This window comes from Heteronotia binoei, chromosome 10 (genome assembly GCF_032191835.1).
Source record: "Heteronotia binoei isolate CCM8104 ecotype False Entrance Well chromosome 10, APGP_CSIRO_Hbin_v1, whole genome shotgun sequence".
In the NCBI taxonomy this organism is placed as follows: domain Eukaryota; kingdom Metazoa; phylum Chordata; class Lepidosauria; order Squamata; family Gekkonidae; genus Heteronotia; species Heteronotia binoei.
In genome coordinates this window covers 55,437,964-55,460,186 of record NC_083232.1, presented here as the reverse complement: position 1 = coordinate 55,460,186, position 22,223 = coordinate 55,437,964, and the positions used below count along the sequence as shown (strand labels likewise).

General features: G+C 42.5%; 1 protein-coding gene across 1 annotated transcript; it reads left to right on the top strand.

The window, feature by feature from the left end:
• The first annotated feature begins 1,986 nt into the window (after positions 1-1,986).
• SPMIP4 (sperm microtubule inner protein 4) lies at positions 1,987-20,144 on the top strand. The gene is made up of 8 exons (XM_060247707.1): positions 1,987-2,124; positions 4,789-4,959; positions 6,892-6,921; positions 8,957-9,081; positions 15,904-15,956; positions 16,974-17,142; positions 17,342-17,433; positions 19,357-20,144. The coding sequence occupies exons 1-8, from the start codon at positions 1,991-1,993 to the stop codon at positions 20,110-20,112; spliced, it is 1,530 nt and encodes a 509-aa protein (XP_060103690.1). The 5' UTR covers positions 1,987-1,990; the 3' UTR covers positions 20,113-20,144.
• Positions 20,145-22,223: the final 2,079 nt, after the last annotated feature.

The following is a 22,223-nucleotide window of genomic DNA, read 5'->3' as shown; positions in this document are numbered from 1 at the left end:
CCAAGAAATTACTGCAATGTACTGCACCAAAGTGAAAGGTAAGTTTGAGGGTCAAAATGGCACCTCTTGGTTCACTGGTTTCTCCCTTTTAGCTATCATGTTTTCTATAAATGTCAAGGTTTTGAATTAAATGACAGAGGGATTAAGGGGGTTGCTGATGAAAACACTAAGCATAGGTCTGCACCATGTGTTCATCACAGAGATGGGCCATGTAGTCTGGCCTCCTGTTCAGTACAGGAAATCCAAAGATGGAGCATCCCTGGCAATATGGCTGTTCAGCCTCTGCTCTAAGACCTTCAGTGGGGGAGATCCCACCCGCTCCCTAGGTAACTGATTCCATCATCAAACTGTTTTTAACCATCAGGAAGTTTTTCATAATGTTCAACCGAAAAAATGTGCAAACTTCATATTAAAGATCTTTATGAGTGTATCCTCATGGAAATGTAGACAAAAACAAGAATGCATATGCTATATGTTATTGACAGGGCCTTTTAAGTAGAAAAAGCCCAGCAGGGACTCATATGCATATTAGGCCACACACCCAGATGTCACCATTATTTCACACAGGGCTTTCTTGTACAAAAAGCCCAGCAGGAACTCATTTGCATATTAGGCCACACCCCTTGATGCCAAGCCAGTCAGAACTGCATTCCTGCTAAAAAAAACCCCACCCTGGTTATTGTTTTACGTAAATAAAACAATTCAAATTATTATTGTTAATTATTATATTTATCCTTCCAATAAAGTACAGCAGAAAAGTTGTCCAAATATGAATGATTAACCTATTAAACTGGAGATACTTCACCTTGCAGTAATTTCATAATTATCTATATAACTAAAACTAACCAGAAAAGTTATTATACTAAAATGAAACCTTCATCTGGGTTGTAAATATTAAGGCCAGCAAGAATTAGCCTTTATGTATAAAACCATGATTTAAATTGAGTCTTACTGACTAGTGATTTAAATCAAATCCACCCTGTTGTGAAGTATTGCATTCAATAGCTTAGAGTGCTGGAATGTTTTGCCTATACAGGAGCCTTCAAGCAGTGATGACAAGGGTGCAAAGCTGGCAAAAAGGCTCCAGGAACAGGAAAGTTGCTGAGGAAAACATTTTGCAAGAGTTGAAGCTGGAGGAAGTACAGCCTGTCACAAACTTTGACTTGAGTGGTACAGAATCTTGAACATAATATCCCTGAGAATTTGGTTTTTTTAGTTTTCAGATCTGCAAGTATGTATTGTTCCTTACTGTTTCAGTGTTGTTCTCAACCTTGAGAAAGACAGGTTATGAATAAATGGCTTTATGCCCATAATAAAATTAAGAATTAGCAGAAGAAGTAGAACAGTTAGAAACAAGCCCTTTCTTTGGAGGGTGTGTGTGTTATTTAGTGTTCAGAGGTGTCTTACATAATGCCTTCAGTAGGTATGTATTAGATATTTTAATAAAATCATGTGAGGTTCACATTACTGGACCAGTATAAGATAGCCACACCCTAATACCCTTGAATCTCTCAAACAAGGGTTGTTTTCTGAAAACAATTTGGTAAGAATCATAGAAATTGTATTTTATTGTTTAAATTAAAGAGAGAGATTATCAGGAATGGCATGTATGCTTCTATCTGTGGAACAAAACATTCCTGCCTTCCTTTCTCTGAACTTCCCAGAATATTACTCGTGGAGGGCAGGGGACCCTTAGAAAGAGCATCAGAGGAAAATGGGGGGCCTGTTAAAGTGGGAAATATGAAATAGTTGCCCACCTCCTTCTGCTGGTGGAAACTGCTCTTGGGCTACATTCCTGTGTGCCTACCATCTCTTAGTTTTGTACTGTGCTCTGAAAAAGCACTCTGTTGTAGCAATGAAAGTAGTCAGGTGTTCTTTCAAGCCCAGTTACCTGTTCAAACAGAACCTACCTGTCCAGATGGTACAAACACAGATGTTTGCTTTGATCCCTGAATGTCATATCTATGCATCCTCTTTGTTAATATTAAAGATGGAAGTGCACCCAATGTTGTCCTATTACAATGATGTACAAGATGGAACAGCATTAGTAACCAACACTTTAGAAACTACTAATCACCTGACTCCACTCCATATTCCTCCTGGACCACCTATACTGCCGGCTAGGTAAGAAACACTATTCATTGTTTACTTCTGTACCTTCTATCTAGCTGGTTTTCCTCTTGCCTTATACTAAGAATACATTCATTTTCTTTTGCAGGTAACAGCCTTTCAAATACTTGACATTTTATATTTGTCAACTGGCAGATAACTAGACTGACATACAATAAGACCCAGTGTGTTATAATGATGAGAGTACTGGATTGAGGCTTGAATTCCAGTCCTCACTCTGTCCTGAAGTTTATGGCTGGGCCAATTGTTCTCTCTCAGCCATTCACTCTCAGTCCAACCTGTCTTGTAGGGTTGTTAGGAGCTAAAAAGGAAGAGGATAGAACCATGTATAGTGCCTTGAGCATATATATATATATATATATAGAGAGAGAGAGAGAGAGAGAGAGAGAGAGAGAGAGAGAGAGAGAGAGAGAGAGAGAGAGAGAGAACAGCAAATGTCTTCACTTATGGGAAGCATCTGACTTTTCTCATTCCTATTGAAATATACCGATCATTTTCTTGATTTGTGGATATTTATCTCATTATGGCTGCAGTTCTATGCACATTTATACGCAAATGAAATTAATGGGAATTATTTTTAAGTAAAGATGCTTAAAACCAGACAGCATGTCATATTAATAATGACATATTGAATGAACCTTGGAATTAAACACAAGTTTTAGTATCCTAAAGCAACATATTTGAACCTGCTGTGTCCTTTGCTGATACTGCAGTTGGCTTTATCAGACCCCCACTCACCACCCACCCCTACTTCAACTAGGCAACCTATCCTTCACTATAGTTGTTGAACATGCAGGGGCTTTAACTCTAGCAGCAACAATGGCATCCTTTTTGAGATAGAGCTCTATTCCACACATCTGTACAGCCCGTCTATTTAATTTCTGCACTAATTTCCCAACACAATATTTCACAAGGGATGTACACAAAGAGGGAGAGGCTGTGGTTCAGTGGAACAGCCTCTGCTTTGCATCCAGGAGGTCCCAGGTTCAGTCTCCAGGACCTCCAGTTCAAATGATGTAGTTCATGATGTGAAAGACTTTTCTCTGCCTGAGACCCTGGAGACAATACTGACCTTGATGGACCAATAATCTGATTCTGTATAAGGCAGCTTCATGTGTGTGCATTTTATTTAGATTCCACTTTGGCTCATTTTGTTCATTCATAATTTTGTTTGAACACTTCAATATTGCTAAGATTGACATTTGGAGTACCCCTTATTCAAGGGATCCTCACTCCCAATTGTCAGGCTGGTGGAGACTACATCCCTTTTCCACAGGCACTTAGAGAAAGTTTTCACTTGCAGACTGGACTGGGAAGGGAAAAAATGCTTCAAACTTCCAAAATCCAGCACAGCAAGACAAGGGAGGAGCATGGTTTGACTCCTGCATATCAGTTCCCCAACCACTTGTTTTAACTACAGTTTAAGAAAATGTCAGCAAGAACTCCAACTCCAAATCAACAGTGCTTTCATAGTGAAATGATCCTGATCCTTCCTCTGACCTCTGATGCACTTGCTTTCTGTTTACTATAGTGGGGAAATCTTGAACCTGTACCCCTCCAATCTGCAGGTGGAGAACCTATCACTTGGGATGGAAGGTTGCAAAGTACTACTGCTATTCTCCCAATAGCAAATCTTCGCCACTCCCTGCCCAGAATATGTAGTCCCAGATAATAGACTAAATCTTGAAAAGACACAGTGGGGTTTTTTTGTTTTTTTTTGGGGGGGGGGAAGGGAGCACTCTCCAGGCTACAAGTGCAGGACTGTGCATAAAGACAACAATAAGAAAAATTCTGATGTGTGCAAACATCAGCTAAGTGTTGTGGTTGGACAAGATCCCCTGTCAGACGCATATATGCTGAGTTTCTCTTTCTCCTAGCGGCCATTCCCACAACTCAGGGAAATGAAATCAGAACAGTGAGGCACCAAAAACAATAGTCAGATGTGGCATATTTGATTCCTTACTAAATACCAGAGATTATTTCATTAAGATTAGTTTTCTTTCTGAGATGAACAAATGGCATATTTGGATCAGGTTTTGAATGGTTGCATTTCAAATGCAATTTTTTATTTTCACTCACACTGAAGTGGCAAAGCCACTACAGTGAATTAGGAAACATTAAGAGGGACTTTTTAAAAAAGTCTGGATGTTAAATAATTTTCTATTATTTAAATAATTAATTGCCGCAAACAGAGTGTTAATGGTAGATTGCTGGGAAGAACAGATCAGTTTGCCAGGGACTTCTAAATTAATGTGACAGTATGGAGCCAGTTTGGTGTAGTGGTTAAGTGCATGGATTTTTATCTGGGAGAACCAGGTTTGATTCCCCACTCCTCCACTTGCAGCTGCTGGAATGGCCTTGGGTTAGCCATAGCTCTCATAGGAGTTGTCCCTGAAAGGGCAGCTTCTGGGGGAGCTCTCTCAGCCCCACCCACCTCACAGGGTATTTGTTGTGGGGGGAGGAGATAAAGGAGATTGTAAGCCACTTTGAGACTCTGATTCAGAGAGAAGGGCGGGGTATAAATCTGTGGTCTTCTTCTTCTATGTAAGAGATGAGAAACAAGCATTGTGGGTTTTGTAGAAGCACTGTAAAACAAGCTTCAGTCACATAATCTGCCATTGCTACAGCTGGCTTTTCAGAAAGTTGGTCTCATTTCAGATATGAGGAACTAAGGGACACATTCCAGCTGTGTAAACCTGTCTTCAAAGCAGGACAAGAATATGGAGGAAGTGAGCCTTTGTTGCCAGAAACTCACAGAAACTATGAGCCACCATATACATTTGATAATGAACACAAGTACTATGGTTCTACTGGATATGCCCCACTAAGGTAGGTTACATATCCATGTCCTTCATGTCTTTGTACTGCTGAATACTTTATTTTAATTTGAATTTGTCAGAATATGTGAACTTTCCTTATCTATAGTGATATAGTAAGCTTGAACATGAAATGTCTACAGCACTTCTTCCAATGACAGTGATATAGAAATCCTGCAGCTGTGACACCACATCAACACTGTGGAAATTGCTGGGCAAAAGTTCAACAGCAACAGCTTGTCTTGCATGATCTCAAAGGACTGAATTTGCATACAGGTATTGCACAAGGAGACCCAGCTGCCCTTTACTCTTCATGCCATGCTTGAGCCTCTGGTTTCTATAGAGAGCTGCACCAATTTATTTGTTTTCAGATTTAGAAGTGGTTTCTCAGCACTTCAGGAGGGCTGGCCATTAGCTAATAACTGAAGATCTCTCATTGCCAGAGTTTAAAATATTCTAAGAGAGCCAGCATGGTATAGTGGATTAGAGCAGTGGACTCTAATCTTGAGAATGGGGGTTGATTCCCCACTCCTCCATATGAAGCCTGCTGGGTGACCTTGGGCCAGTCACAGTTTTCTTAGAACTCTCTCAGCTCTGTTGGGTTATTTGGTATTTAGCAGAGTGCTCAAGGTTCTCAATGCAGCAAAGCCCATCTGGAGAGCGTGTGCTACAGAAACTAAGTCACACACGATGCCTCTTTATCTTTGCAAACTATTGTGGGGAGAGGAAGGCAAGGTGATTCCAAGCTGCTTTGAGACTAGTTAGGGTAGAGGAAAGCTGGGTATAAAACCCAGCTCTTCTTAGCTGACTGAATTTTTTCACAGCTGTAAAACTGTACTTTATAGTTTTACCACTTGGTGGCATCAAAACACATTGTAATTTTTAAAAAATCAGTTACATGTAAATATTGATTTTTTTAAAGCAAATTAGAACAATATTGTAGGCTATTTTCCCTCAGATATGCCCTAGGGGCATCTTACATGAGATTCTGAATATTATTTATGTTCGGATTTCCACTTCCGGTTTTCCTCATTGGGAAATAAATTCCTCATTTCAAACAGCATATATTAATTTTTAAAATATCTGAACTGCCTTTCTGCCAGAATAAGGCATTCAAGGCAGTTTACAAACTTCATTCAGCTAAACAACCAATGTTAAACAGGCATTTAAAACAGCAACAATAGAGCAACTAAAACCTTTTTTAAAAAATACTGGTATATGTTTTGTTACAATAAGTTGATAAATTTACTTCCAGGTCAGCAGGTAATTCATAACAAGGGTGTTTGTTGCTGTTTTCAAATATATTTTTCTTCCACTGGTGTGCATGATCAAGGCATTCTCTGCTGAACCCTAAACGTTATCCATATTCATTATTCCTACCTTTCCTAGTGTTTAGAATAATTTATTGTCTTCTGGCTTTAGGTAACTCCTGTTTCTCCAGTATAAATGTATATTTGAAGCCTTTTTCTAGCTAAATGCACAAGGACACTTGCTGCTTGTTTCTTTTTTTTTTTGAAAAGGTGTATCAAGAGACCCCTCATCATTTTTGCACAGGGCCTCTACAAAATTACCAGTGAGAGTAATTACTGCATTGCCTTAAGTATATACAGTATTAATTGGTCTGCCATGTTTGTTATCTGTACAGCTCTAGGCAATAGGGATATATGGGTGACATTTGCAAAATGCACTCTAAACAACTTAGCCAGTTATAGCTGGAGTTGCCAGAACTGTCTAATTGCAATTGCTCTGGAATGATGCCCAGCCATCTTTCTCACTCAACAGGTTCACAAATGGGGGGGACTAGAAACAACTACCCAGTGTGAGACTGAAGGCAGCTTGAAATGTTCATGGATACAATCCAGTTCTTCAGTCATTTAGCTATCACACATATGCATACATGATCTTAAAATATAAATAACTGATTTGTTTCTCTGCCTTATTATAGACTTCCTAGACTGCCAGATAACTCACCTGAGTAAGTATCTCTAATTTAGAATAAAGAAGCCCTTACATGTTCTTTTTGCAGTATCCTGAAAGTGCTCAGCAAAAAAGAAAAGAAAAAAAGAGCAATGTATTGTTCTTTGGCTACAGAATTATAGCAATGCTAGTATGTTTTCACCAAATAATTAAAAGAGCAATCTTACCCCATTGAAGTCAATATATTGCCTGCTAAATGGCCCCAGGCCGCCAAGAGCATCACACGCCAAAGCCCTTTGGGGCACAATGGGAATGATGCCATAAACTGTGCCTCTTGCTCATAGAATGATCACAATTTAAAAGTTGGAAGGGGCTGAAAGGTAATCCAGTCCAACCTGCATCATGCAGGATAACCTAAAGTATCTCTGACCAATAATCATCCAGTGTCTGCTTAAACACCTCCAAGGGCCCATTATGCACTGACAGTTTCCTCTACTTACTCCAGAGCAATGAAGCCTTTAAGCTTGACTTCAGATCGGTGTGCCTGTTAGCGCCATTCTTTCTCTCTTCAGTATGTTTCTGTGTATTTGTTCTGCAGCTGCATCCAAAACCCACATTTTTTCTTAATCAAGATAGGAATATCAATGGTGCCAAACTTCTGCCCCTTTTGCTCTTCAGACCATGGATCCTCAACCTCCTTACCTCTGCCCCCCCCCCCCCAAGCTTAATATCATCAGCTGTCCTTGCTGAGCCTGCCCCTCATCTTGGTTTCCTTACTTTCCACCACCACATAGTGCCAGCAGTGTGCTCCTCACTGGTTGAGATACTTGAGCTGAAGACTTCTCTATGTTCATATGTTCACTCCCGGCACTAAACCTTTGCCCCTTTTGCACTTTAGACCCATGGATCCTTGTCTTCCTTGACTCTGGGGACCCCCCCCCCTCTTGGCTTAACATCATCAGCTGTCATTACTGAGTCTGCCCCTTGTGTTGGTCTTTGGCTGGGGCTGTAGCAGGAACAGAGGAAAAGATAGTGACAGTAGAGAAAGAGATAGCAACTACTCAGGGGAGACATGTTTTGCCCTTTCAGCTCCTAAGGATTAAAATCCAGAAACAGGTATCCTACATGGAGATGTCATTTGCTGAACACAAGAAACTGACCAATAAGGAGTGGGAGGAAGGACCTCAATGTGGGCAAAGGAAGTGGCCTCTGAGGGGCCAGAAAAGGGCAAAGTGGATCCCTATTTTTTTAGGGAAGGGCAGCCAAAAAATTGAACATGATAAATAAATAAATGATAAATCTGTATGCTTTATACCCTTTGGCTTGGAAGTGAAGCAAGGGTAAAAACCGCTACAAAAGTACTCTCAGAATGACCGAGAAAACAGTAAATGGAAAGCAAACTGAGCTCTGAAGGGAGGAAGAACAATGCAGAACAGGCAGGAGAGGGGGGACTGATGGACATGCACAGTGAAAATGATGGGAATGCAGGAGGACAAAGAAAACCCAAAATACATCACAGTGAAAGTGAGGGAAAAAACAGTGCATAATAAGCCACACATCTGCTTACATGATCCTAAAATATAAATAACTGACGTTTCTGTCATTACAGATTTCCTAAACTGCCAGATAACTCACCTGAGTAAGTATATATAATTTAAACTAAAGAAGTCCTTCCATGTTACAGTATCCTGGAAGTGGGCGGGAAGTGGGTGGGGGGAGAGAAAGTAATGTATTTTTCCTTGGCTACAGAATTATAGCCAATGCTAGTGTGTTTTTACCAAAGAACTAAAAGAGCAATCTTGTCCCATTGAAGTCTGTATATTGCCTGCGAAGTGGCCACAGGTCACCAAAACATCAAAACCCTTTGGGAACACTAGGAACGGTGGCATAAACTGTACCTCTTACTCACAGAATGATCACGGAATTAAAAAGTTGGAAAAGGTCTAAAGACAATCCAGTCCAACCTCCTGCACCATGACCTAAAGTATCCCTGACAAATAATCATCGTGTCTGCTTAAACACCTCCAAGGAGGAAGAACTCATAACACCTCTAGTTCCTCATCAACCCTTATTAAATCTTTTCTGTTCTCCAGGGATACAAGAAATTTAAAATACAAGTTGCCACCAGGGGTTCCAGGTACTCTTCTTGTCGAGAGCCGCTTTCATCCATTTCATCCCTATGTCCATACTTCTGAGCCCGATAATGTTTGCACTGGAGGTAAGACATCAGATCGGTGCTTTCACTCACAAGAGTAATACACTTGCTGTCCTGTTCCAATCTTCCTTGCAATTGGACTTTATTATGTGATATGGCAAAATCCACTTGCCAAACAATCGCTAAAGTGCATTGAAAGTGGTTGGAAGGCATTATTCAGCATGCATTTTATGCATGAAATGTTCTGCTATGTCAAGTTATAGAGTCTAATAAAACTTGTGCAGTTAGGATCACTGCAGATTGTTTTCTCAAGTAAATATAGCAATTTCATGTGGAAATCAAAGAAAACTCTCCATGGTGTTCTGTTTTTCCCTCTCTCCTTTTCCTATGAATTTTCTGTACAAAGTTTTATATTTGATCGATTCTGTATTCTATGGATTTGATTACTATTTATTTTGTGATTGCTGATATGCCAGTGGAGGTATAGTATATGATACAAATAAGGGTTTAGAGGCAGGTAGGAGAGAGAGCATACAATCCAGATGGTTTTGTTTGGCTATTAGAGGAACTAGTATGCACAGCAAGTCTTTTCATACAGGACTTGCACAGCTGTACCTCAGATATCCTTCTGAAAGCTGAACATTCTCTCCCCTAATCTCCATGTGGTGTGTATAATCACTGTGTTAAAACAAAAATCAGCTAAAGATTACATGAACAAAAAGAGGGGGAGCATTTTTCAGACTGCTTTAAAATTCCATTTTCATTACCTGATGTTGCCACGTTTTTTTAGTTCAGACTTCATAAACATCCCAGTACTGTCCCATTTCTTCCACTTTCTCCCCCCCCCCCCCCCCCATTACTTTTTAAACTAGTTTCTCCCATATTTTTAATTTTCATTGTGAACTGAATTCTCAAGAAAGCCTCTTCCTGGGAATCTGAACATTTCCACCTGCCTTTAGGATTGATGCCCAAACCCACCCATTCTGAGCATTCTTTTTTTTAAAAAAAGTTGTGTTCCAACAGCAAAATGCTTCAATGCTGAAAGACAGTTGTGTTGAGACAAGCAGTGATTCCCATTAGGGGTACCTTCCTCTTTGCTCTGCCTCTCGTGTGTGTGTGTGTGTGTGTGCGTGCATGCGTGTGTAGTCTGCTCTTCTCTCTCTGCTCTCTTTCCCCCCCTCAGCAGCCCGAGAAAGCCAGAGCTCACTTACTGCCACCTCCCCCCTGCAGGGATGGGGTGGGGGAGTCTGCAACTCCAGTTCCTTAAAAACGGTTCTTGAGATGTTTACCAGAACAATACAGAGAGAGATTGTGTTCTGAATTCATTTCAAGGTGTTGGTATGTTCCGAGTTCGTTTCAAGGTGTTGGTACTGACCTTTAAAGCCCTTTAGGGTCAGGGACCTGTCTATCTGCAGGACCGCCTTTCTCCGTATATCCACCAGAGAGCACTGCGTTCAGGGACGAAAAATCTACTGTCCGTCCCTGGACCAAAAGAAGCCAGGTTGCGTATGACACGAACCAGGGCTTTCTCGGTGGCAGTGCCAGAACTCTGGAACGCTCTCCCGGAGGCCATAAGGGCCCTGCGGGATCTGCCTACGTTCCACAGGGCCCGTAAGACCGAATTGTTCCGACAGGCCTTCGATATCTAACTGAGAGAGAGCTGCCACTGGACATCATATAGAGCACCATGTAGAGTACTGGTGGTCACCACCGAATTTTCAGAACCACCTATATTGTATTGTATTAATACAGCACTATGAAATGGTTTTAAATAATTTAAATATGTAATTATGTTTTATATGTTTTATTGGTTTTAATGGTAGTAATGTAATGTTGTGAGCCGCCCTGAGTCCGCTTGCGGAGAGGGCGGGATATAAGCTTAATGTAATAAATAAATAAATAAATAAATAAATAAACTCTGCTTCAGAGTTGTTGTTTGATAGCCCCAGGGCTTTTTTGTAGAAAAAGCCCAGCAGGAACGCATTTGTATATTAGACCACAACCCCTTGTGCCAAGCCAGCAGTAACTGCGTTCTTCTACGTTCCTGCTCAAAAAAAGCCCTGGATAGCTCCCTCACTTTACAATACTGAAGCCAATGCGGCTATTCTTGCATAAGGGGATCACACCCTGCCCATGTGTTCCAAGGAAGATAATAGGTAGAACAAGAAGGCTTCTGAAATGATTTAGCACATGTGCAAAAAGAAAAGAAAATCCAGAGGGAAAAAAAACCCTGGAACAAATGGAATCATAACATGAAGTCTGAACTGATCTCACCAACAGTGTGATCATCAGAAGCAGCATAATACACGTGAAAATGCAAAAGGTGGCTGCAGTCTGAAAAACTCCTGGAAACTACTGATCTGAATCCCAGGAGGCCGAGCTATAAAAATAACATGGCCCCAGAGATGTAGGCTTCATGATAAGCAGAATTTTTGAACAATTCCAAATAAAATAAGAGATTATGGTGATACAGAGTAGAGTGCAGGCATTCAGACAGCTGAAACCACAGTACAGTCATTCAGTCTGAAAGCATAAATATACATGCTGGAGTATTAAGAAGCATTTAATCATTAGGAGGTAATAGTATTAAGTTAGAGGTCAAGATGAATTGAAGATCAGGTCTTTCTAGCTGCCAGTCTTCACAAGGCTGTGTAAAAACATTCAAGTATCCAGTGTGATCCTTCCCTGGGAAATAAGAAAGGCTTATAAAACACTGTACAATTAAGATTAACTCTACCCATGCTTACAACTTCCCCACTTCAGAGTCTACTTTATTCTATGCCAGTTTTAAGACCTACAGTGGCGGATAGGCCTGAAGGTTCTATTTTTGTTTTACATAGGACCATGGTAGGACAAGTTCTATTTCAAGCAAAGCTTTATCTGGTTAAGAATGATTTGGCCTTACAAACATAGGGTTGCCTGGTCCCCATAACCACCAGCAGGAGGTAGGATTGCCTGCTCCAGGTTGAAAAACTTCTGGAAATTTGAGGGTGGACCCTGAGGAAGAAAGGGATCTCAGTGGGGTACAATGCCATAGAGTCCACTTCCCCAAGGCATCCATTTTCTCCAGGGGAACTTATCTCTGCAATCTGGAGATGAGCTGTAATTCCAGGAGATCCCCAGGCCCCACTTGGAGGCTGGCATCCCTATAGCCTCTCTTGCCATTACCTAAACTTCCATGTTATTGTCATTAGACTCAACCCCCTGATAGTGACTAGCTCACCTCTTCTGCCAAACTTAGAAAATCCTGGCCAACCCTTGTCTAGGAGTTTTCCAGAAGGTTTTATAGGACAAAGAAGACAACAGGGCAGGAAAATGGCGAGCAGCAGGCCACTTCACACAAGCATTTTAGCCATGAAGAATTAAGCACATCCAATGTGAACAAATCCAGATAAGATGAGACCTGGCTCGGAGAAAGAAAGGCCTAAAGAGAAACTGAGCCAATCAGGCACAGCTGGCTCTGCAACTATTATACTATTTTGATCCAATTAGCGTACTCCAACTCTGTTGCTTTGTCTTATCCTCTCTTCTCAAAAAGATGCCTGGTGATCGGAGGGCTGCCGACCTCCATGTGGCACCTGGCAATCTCCCACTATTACAGTTTGATCTCAGACGACCAAGATCAGTTCCCCTGAAGAAAAAGGCTGCTGTGGAGGGTGGAGTCTATGGCATTATACCCTGCTAAGGTTCCTCCCCAAACCCAACTGTCCCCACACTCCACCCTCAAAATCTCCAGGTATTTCCCAACCCAGAGCTGGCAACCCTATCTCAGCCTATAAAGTAATGAATTTTACTCTGGAAGATGACACGGATTTGCATTAAGATCCTCCTTCCTGATTTCCTTAACAGGAAAACATCATGGCGAAAGCTCTTCCTGGCTGAACCTTGCTTCAAAGTCTCCTCCTGTACCAATCAGGCAGCTTTTTTTCCCTGATGTCACTTCTCTCCCAGCCCAGGAAATAAAAATGGCTTGTTCCTTATATTCGCTGGCTCCTCTCAAGAGCTATCATTATCCCAACCCACACTCAGTAATCTGATCTTGAAGCCCTGCTTGACTGCCTAACTCCGAGCTTCTTTGTTCAGTGACCCCACAGCCCCCACCATATGGCTGCTAGCATTACCAGCTTTGGGTGGGGAAATGCCTGGAGAATTGTGTGTAGAGCAAGAGGAGGGCTGGGTTTGGGAAGGGAAGAGACTTCAGGCCTCAGCAAGTTATAATGTCATACAGTCCATCCTCCAAAACAGCCATTTTCTCCAGTGGAACTATTCTCTGTAATAAAGTTACGTTGGGGAAACTCCGTGGCCTCATCTGGGGGCTGGCAATCCTTCTACTTCCACTTGCTTTCCCCCCTGGACTCTTTTCTGAATACCTCCCTCAGAATTTTACCTAGGTTGATTTGCTTGGAGTCTCATGTGGTCTCAGCCAGCAAGCATCTCTGTTGAAACCTCAAATCTCCTTGTTTAAGAAGCTTATCAGCTGCCTAGACTTTTGGTAACTATTATCCAAATGGCTTTCCTCCCATGCAGAATCATAATCCCGTGCTTTCCCTGCAGTTTTCTCTTGCCCTTCTCACCCAGACCTATCCCTTGAGCTGTACATGGCAAACACATGTGTGCACAAGGAATATCTAGCATCTCCTGCTGGCCTTCTGGTGCTACAATTATCTGCCATGATGTTTCACTGAATAAAACTATCTCTGATTATTTTGCTAAGCTGCTGCTGCTGCTGCTGTACTCATTTCCAAGCCAGTCATGGAATATCACTCCTTTATTTCAAAGATCTCTTCAAAGTGTGTTATTCCCCTCACACTGGGGGTGTTAAAAGCTAAAACTTGTTTGTCCTTCGGAACAGGAGTTAAAGATAGTCAAGAGGAGGTTTCTTTCTTATGATTAGCAGATTCCTCATAGTGAATTTGGACCCAAGTAAGGAACGGGCCTCATTCATGTGAGCCTGGCACACATGTCTTGTTATACATTAACTCTTCTCTTGAGGACTTCTTGAAGTCTTCCACATGTTCTTATGATGGCATGCCATGACAAAAGCTAGTTCATTAGATTTTGCTGTCTATGTGAAAAGCTGTATCTTATGACTTTCTCCCCATAGTTGTTGAAAGCAAACAATGTGCAAACCATTATAATCTTGCTATATACTTCAAAGGAACAAATCATAATATACTGTTAAATGGGACACAGAAATACCTAACAATATACAGGCATGGCTATTTTGCCTTCCCAGGTAAAAATGAATCTGTATCCTTTTTATCTTCTCCGATGCAAGGACTGGCAATTGCGTTCCCCGCCCCCAAGGCTATTTCTGATTGCAACCTTATTTTCTCCTGTTGTGAATGATCAAATTTTATGAAGGGAAAGACTTTCTCACAATTAATTGAATGAAATAAGGAGCAAGGAATTACAATTGAAAAAAATGAAGTGGTGGCATAGCCTTTTGATATGTTGTCTCTAGGGTAGGAAATTGGGATAATTTTTACCAATTAATCAGGAAATTCCTGAAATTCTGCCACCCAATAAAACCATCTACACTTCCTTCTGGTCTAGGCAACCCTTAGTTAGAACAGATCAGGAATTTAAACTCCCATTTTCTTCAGGCTGTTCTCAGTCAGTTCCTCAAACATGATTTACCAAAGCTAGACCTCCATGAACCACATTTCACATTCTGTTATATTTCAAAAGAACTGCATGCAATATTTAGCAATGCATCCAAGACAATGTGCATGCATGAATCTCAGAATCAATGCTACAGAAAGCAAAATTCAAGAAATTGCTCCTGCAGTGTCACTACCTCTGCCCACAGTGAAGGTATTAGTAACACTATGTGTTTGAATTAGAGTTGCCAGCCTCCAGGTGGGCAAACCAACAGGATAACACGGTGAGGTTGATAGCCTGGAGAAAACTGTGTAAGGGATAATTATAACACTCAGCTACTAATATAATTTCCAATTATGCACTTCAATTAGCGGAGAACCGCTAATGCCTTGGGGAAACTGACTAGACCAATGTATGTATTCATTGAGCATTGGTTCCAGGTATAAATAAGTTGTGTCAGATGAAGGGTGTCCGAAACACGTGAAATTACTGGAAGCATGTCACGATTCAACTACTGCTTTGAAAATTAACATCTGCTGTGGAAGAAATTGACCAGCAAGTTCTCACACACCTATAGAGCTTTGCTTTTCAACTTCGAGGACTCTGCTCTCACACTTCGGAGCAACTGGTTTTTGTAAATTGTTCTGTGAATTACTATGCATAGATCAGTTTGTTCTTTACTATATCTTTATTAATTGTGGAATCAATTGTAAAATTGTTACCAGATTCAATTACAACATTGAATTGAAGTGGATAATTGGAAATTATATTAGTAACTGTTATAATTATTCCTTACACAGTTTTCTCCAGGCTGTCAGCTTTCAGGTGGGATGTAGAAATCTCCCGCTTTTACAATTGATCTCCAGCTGACAGAGATTAGCTCTCCAGAGAAAATGGCTGCTTTGAAGGGTGGACTCTATAGCACTGAACCATGCAGAAGTCCCTCCCCGCCCCAAACCCCACCCTCTCCCAGATCCACCCCCAAAATCTCCAGGTATTTTCCAATCCAGACCTGGCAATCCTAGTTGAATCCATCTTATACACTGCCAAAAACTAGTTTTTGTTTTCATTTCATTCTTTGTTATGGAAATGCCAATTTTGTGTTAATCTGGATTTAAACAGAATTCTTCAAAACGAGAAGCACTTTGCAATTCTAGGCAAAATTACACCTTTCTAGGTCCACTGACTTCAACAAATTTAGAAGGGTAAAACATTGCTTAGGATAACACTTAAGGCTCTTGGAAGTTCATAAAATGAGTTGTTTTCCATTACATTTGGCAGGTAAACCTGACAGGTATGATGATGGCAGCAAACCTTTGGATATTTTTAAGAAGGTATGACAGACCCCTGACACTTCCACACTCCCAGGCAGATTTCCCTACCAAAAATATCTAAGTTCCCCACAGTGACTGAGCTGCCCTTCCGTAGCATGTATTTCTTCTTTATTGTATAAACTGTCACATATATTAGTTTAGGTTTATGATCCAGCACAGGAACTAGAGGGAATACCGCTGGGCAAGAGAAGCCTCTAAGTGGGGTTTCCTGCCCCATACAAATCCCGGGGTCAGCTTCTCTTGCCCAGCAGTTTAAACCACCCGGCAAGAGAAGTCTCCAAGAAGGGTCTGCCTGTAATGGGGGGTGGGGCTGGGAGGCTATAGGGTTGCCAGGAAAAAATGAGCATACTTGTGTAAGTAACTGGCACTGCAGTTGGGAAAGCAACATTAAGCAAAAATACTAAGCCATATGAACATCAAACTATCTGAAGCAAAAGATGATGTGAGTTGTTCAGTTCAGTTCAACAACATAATGCCAACAGTTGTGGGGTTAGGGTTGCGTCCATTTGAGACACTGATGGGGGATGAGTAGGGGAATATTCTGGGAACTGGGGGCTATGTGCGTGATGTCATCAAAACTGATGTAATGTGCTGTGCCTATACCACCCAGAAGTGATGTAGACACATCAGGGATGAAACTCTGGTTTGGGGGCAAAACTCTATGGCAAAATCACCCTCAAACCATAGTTTTGCTCCCCCCCAAAAAACCCTCAAGAGCATCACCCCCAGCATGCCCACATCACTTCCAAGTGATGTAGACATGTCACAATGTTGCTGTTGGGAGGGGGGGGGTGTATTTCCTCCCAAGGGCCAGCTTTCTCATACTGAGAAAGGTATACAGTCTGTGTATTAATTAATCATATTGAGGAAGGCATACATCATTGAACTCTTACTTAGAAAGTGTATTTAGCACCTTCATAGCATCTTTTTCTTCAAGAGTCCTAATGTTTTCCATTTAATTTTGAAAACTGCTTCTTTGTCATACAGTAATATTTTTACACTTTTTTTAAATTCTAGCTTCCTCCATGTGCTGAACAACGTGGTCCAATATATGATTCAAATGCCCCAGAGTTTCCTAAATCCAGTTTCAAAATTCCAGAACTTAATATATCAGCCAGAGCGGCCAACATGTTGGAAAATGTAAAGAAGACCCTCTGGTTATCCTCTTACAAGCGTGACTACACAGGTATGCTTCCCCCCCCAAAAAAACCAATGATATAATAGTTTGAGATACAACTACACATACCTTCTGAAAAAATATCACACATATTCTGCATCCTCAGAAAGAGGTAGATGTGAGAAGCTGCTAAGGCACTTTTTGAAAATATGTACACAAGATTGCATCTTTAGCTGCTTACATGTATGTCAAATCTGTTTTGCTTAAGGCACAGGTTCTATGGTCCCCTTGCTGTTGGATGATCATGATGTCAAGACAATTGGTAGAGCAACTGGGGAACTAGGCGTAAATGTTGATCTGGTAAGTATGGCAACACCTAGCCATCACCTCAAGCTTATACATCAGTTTTGGTTGCAGGAGCCCCAGTTGTCCAGGAAAAGTATTCATGTGGGCCAATGAAAGCACCAGTAAGAAAACAATAAAGCCACACTCCAAGTACAATTCATGTCTTACAATATCTACTGTTTTCCATCTTACATTTACACAAGAATGCTTTCACACAAGTCACTCTTGTGTCTAAAATATCAGATGGCAAAGATATGGCCAGGAAGGCTCAGAAGCTGTGGCATGCATCCTATGAGGCCCTCCACCAAGTTGGATCCTGTGATCCTCTTCAAGGAAGAAAGACATCCTCCAATGCAGAATGCCTTTTTCTGATGCAGAAAGGGTTCCTCTGGTAGAGAAAAAAAATTGTTTGTTGAAGGAAGTCTCTCTCTGTGTTGGAATCACAGGACTCAAGTGAGTGGAAGTGTCACAGGATCCAACCCAGTGTACACAACAACAGCAAAGGCTGCTCAACGGCCACTTCTGAAAACCACTGTCTGTTCTCCATATGATGCTTTGGGACAGAAGAGGCCCTTGCAAGAACACCCCTATGTCATGGAAGGCAGGTCGGTGTGTAATCCAGGTCCACGGAAAATGAAAATGCTCTGTCAATGGCTTCACTCCATCTATATTTATTTATTCCATTAAAAAATGTCAGTCATAGAGAAAGTGGGCAAAAAGACAGGGCCAGCTGATGAAAGAAGATTGGATAAGTTTGGGAGGGTCCCTGAGGTCCAACTCAGCTATGAACAGACTAAGGAACCTTATGAAGTTGGTTACAGAGCCAACCAGAGGGGTAGTAGTCTTGGTTCCAAGTGGGTCTCGACCTGATGAGAGCTGTAGAAGTTGTTGCACCAGTTGGAAATAGTGACCACAATGCTACAAAGTTCAACATTCAGGTCAATGGAGAGTTACCCCTAAAGTCCAAAACTGTAACATTTGATTTCAAAAGAGAGAACTAGGGAAGAGTTAAAAGGAAGCTGAAAGGGAAACACAAGAGAGTCAAATCCGTAGAGGATGCTTGGAACCTATTTAAAACTACATTAATTGAAGTCCAGATAGAATGCATTCCATAGATTAGGAAAGGCACTGCCATGTCTAAAAGAAGGCCTGCAAGGTTAACAACACAAGTCAAGGAAGCTATAAAAAGTAAAGGAGCTTCTTTTAAAAGGTGGAAATTCTGCCCCAATGAATTGAACAGGAGGGACCACAGGCTGTGGCAAAAGTAATGTAAGCCATTAACTAGGCATGCAAAAAGATATTTTGAGGTGCAGGTTGCTAAAAGCATCAAGACAAACAATAAACATTTTTAAACACATATCTGGAGCAGGGAACCAGCCAGAGGTGCAGTTGGGATGACAAAGGAATAAAGAGACTGCTAAAGGAAATTGGGGAGATGGCAGAGAAGCTCAATGGATTTTTTTGCTTCTGTGTTCACTGTGGAAAGTGTGGGCCATGTACCATGTCCCAGGCACTATTTTCAAGGAATCTGAAGAACTGAGCTAAATTGAGGTGACCAGAGATGAAGTTCTAGACCCACTGGGAAAATTTGAAAACCAGTAAGTCACTTGGTCCTGAAGGCATACACAGAATTCTTTGGGAATTCAAACAGGAGATAGTTGATCTACTAACCCATATACGTAACCTATCACTAAATTCAGTCACTGTACCAGAATTATGTGTGGATACTTTTAGCGAAGGGGAGGCACATCAGCTTCATTCTAAGGATCATTGCATGGACCTTTGACAAAGGATCACTGCATGGGCCTTTGGCAAAAGTCCCCATCTCCCCTCACTAATGGCAGCAATACTCTCTGTATGGGTAGCCACAGATTAAGAGATGCATCTAAGTGTAAACATACAGGTTTTGGTATCAATTTTCAACTCTTTACTCCTCAGAGAGAAACGTTTCCAGCACACACTTCTCAAGTAAGACCCTTAGAAGGACGCATCGCACGCTTACTTCAAAACAGACGGCCTCTCCTGTCAGGCCCTCGAGAGCAGGAATACTCCACTTCAGAAATGCCTCCACTTCAACATACACCTGACTCAGTCATCCGTGGTTTCTCAGAAGGGGTACTAAGCTGTGGAGAAGTGTTGCCGATTCCAGTTCAGCAGTGTCCAAATACAGAAAATGGAACCAAGAGACGGAATGAGTATGTGGCACAGAAGCGACCTCCATGGAATAAATTTCAGAAAATTACAGATACTTGGAAAACAGAATCTCTGTATTTAAGGCAGCTTGCAGTACCACCTGATCCAGACTCAGCTCCAAAGCCTACAAAGTCAATTTACTATGAAGACTTGAAACCCTCCCGTCTAGATAAATACATAGTATGGCAACATCCTGTCTTTCTCAATAAACCAGCCTCAACAGATCTGAACTGCAGAAAGCATGGGAACCTTCAGGATCTCGAGTTTGCTCCTAGTCCTGAAGACAACCCACCAAGAAACCTGTTGCCAGAGTGGGTTCCTAACTGTGGGGTGGCTCGGCCTCAAACAAGCTTACTTGACATTCAGGATTTTTTTACAAAAACCGATACAATCAAGCGTTTGAATGACTTAACTAGAGGAGGAATGAGAGACCTCAGAGATCATGACCGAAAAGGCAGAAGGCACAAATTCTATGATTTTCATGCCTTTTTCTTCCACTGACACCCATTCTCACCATGTATAAAAATAGAACATAGGAGTTAATTAAACATCAGTCAGTTCCTCCAGCTATTGCTTGAGAACTTGCTCTTCTTTCTGTATTTTAGTGTCCTAGTTTTACAATTTATTCTTGACTAAAAAAAAATGCGACTACTGAAACAGCCCTTGCAGCTCTGATTTGGGGGGCTGAATGAGGCTACAAAGACTGGGGCCTCTGAGATGTGCACAGAGGTGTGTGTACACAAGTGACGTCCACTCACTTCCAGATCAAGAAATTCTACATGCTCTCCTGCTGCTTCCACAAGATTTCCCAACACATCAATGACTAGAAGAGTTTGGTAGATTCCTAAAGGCACATACTAATAGCAGCATTATGTGGAGGAAAAAACTACTCTCAATCTTTGAGCTGTGATCCCACCCCCACCCAAGCCTGGGGGGAAAAGGCCTTGCACTCAGCGATCCATTTCAGGATTCTGCCCTGATCTTCTACATTATAATTCCAAAATAATTTAGTCTGAATATTTTAAATTTACATAAGGCTATCTTATTGTAGTTTCCATATTTCACTGCCCTTTGACTCTGTTCTACATAATCTATACAGCCTCGTATACGATTAAGTCTAATTTCCAGTTGCCGGCTGAAGATCTTCCGGAATTACAGCTTGTCTCCACAGGACAGAGAACTGTCCCGCTATCTCTCCCCTCCCCAGACTCCCAAGGTATTTCCCGACTCAGAGCTGGCAACCCTTTGTGGTCTAGTGAGGATCCGCTGCAGTTTTAAAAAGCCAACAGAGACGCTCTTTTTCTTTACCTGGCACTTACAACTCTCCTACTAGCCTACTAGAGGTCTAACTAGTTTATATTCAGGACCGGAATATAGATTTTGCAGGAACAAGAACTCCAGCACCCTCATAGCCTAGGCGGAATCCCCTCTTGCGTCACTTTCTGCCGGAAAGGACGTACAATCATGAGACCCGGGGGGGGAAATCCACCCACTTTCTCGTGCGCTCTTGACCTTGCAGCTCACGTCAGCGCTGTCTCCTCCCTCTTCCTGCGTGCTTCGTCATTCCGCCACGGCGAAGTCGGCGACCCGAGTTTCCCCAGGGATTCAGCCTACCCTAGCTGTTAAACGTCAATGACTGACATGTGGCTTGACCAATAGCAATTCCTCACATTGGCATCCGATTGGCTAAGGACGAAAGAGGCTGTCAACTGCAGGAGGAGGAGTTTGGTTGTAGAGACACCGGCTTCTTATTCCGGCGTACGGGGTGCCCTTGAGGGCTTCAGTCACACGAGAAGTTGGGCAGCGGCTGACCAGCGTGAGCGCTCGTCCCTTCCCTTCCCTCTCATTTAGCGCGGCAGGAACGGCGGGTACAGGGAGATCCTTCGGTGGGCCTCGTGTGGGATGGGGCGGGAGGCCAGCAGCGGGCTGGGAGGCGCGGCTTCCCCCTGCGAGGCAGGCGCTGTCTGTGGTGGGGAGGGCCGGTGGACAAGCCAGGAGAGCGAAGGACCAAGGTCAGGCAGGAGATCCTGCTGGGGGGCCGGAGAGCAGCGGCCTGGCGGTTCCCGCGTGGTCTTGGGCAGATCCCACTTCCAGCCTCTGCCGCCAAGGGCCAGGCGGCGTTGCCTCATCTGCGGGGTTGCGGCTTCTCCCGGTTTCGGGCATCCGCCCTCCGGATATAGGTTGGCGCGGAGGCCGTGGCGGCTGCTGCTGCTTAGCCCGGCGGCTTCCTTTCGACCTTGCCTCGCTGACCCGCAGGAAAACGGGCGCCCCTTTGCTCCGCTCTGGGTGGGCTCTTCTCCCGCCTGGAAGGGGGAGCGGCGAAGGCCGCTGTGGGGCTGAGGGCAGCCCGCCCACGTGTCTGGGGAATGCGGCCGGCCAGCCGGAAGAAGATGCACCGGGGATTCGTCCTTGCAAAGTCCTCTGGAAATTTCTCCCTTTTAAATGTCAAATAGGACTATGTCAGAAGTTTAAAGTTAAAGTTTAAAAATGAGGATTGAGGCATTGCGCTGAAGCAGCTGTTCATCGGTTTCTGAGTGACATTTTTATTAACAGGACGAAGTGGAGCTTTCGCAGTGGTGTCTGTGAGCTCAACTGTGTATATCTTATATTCA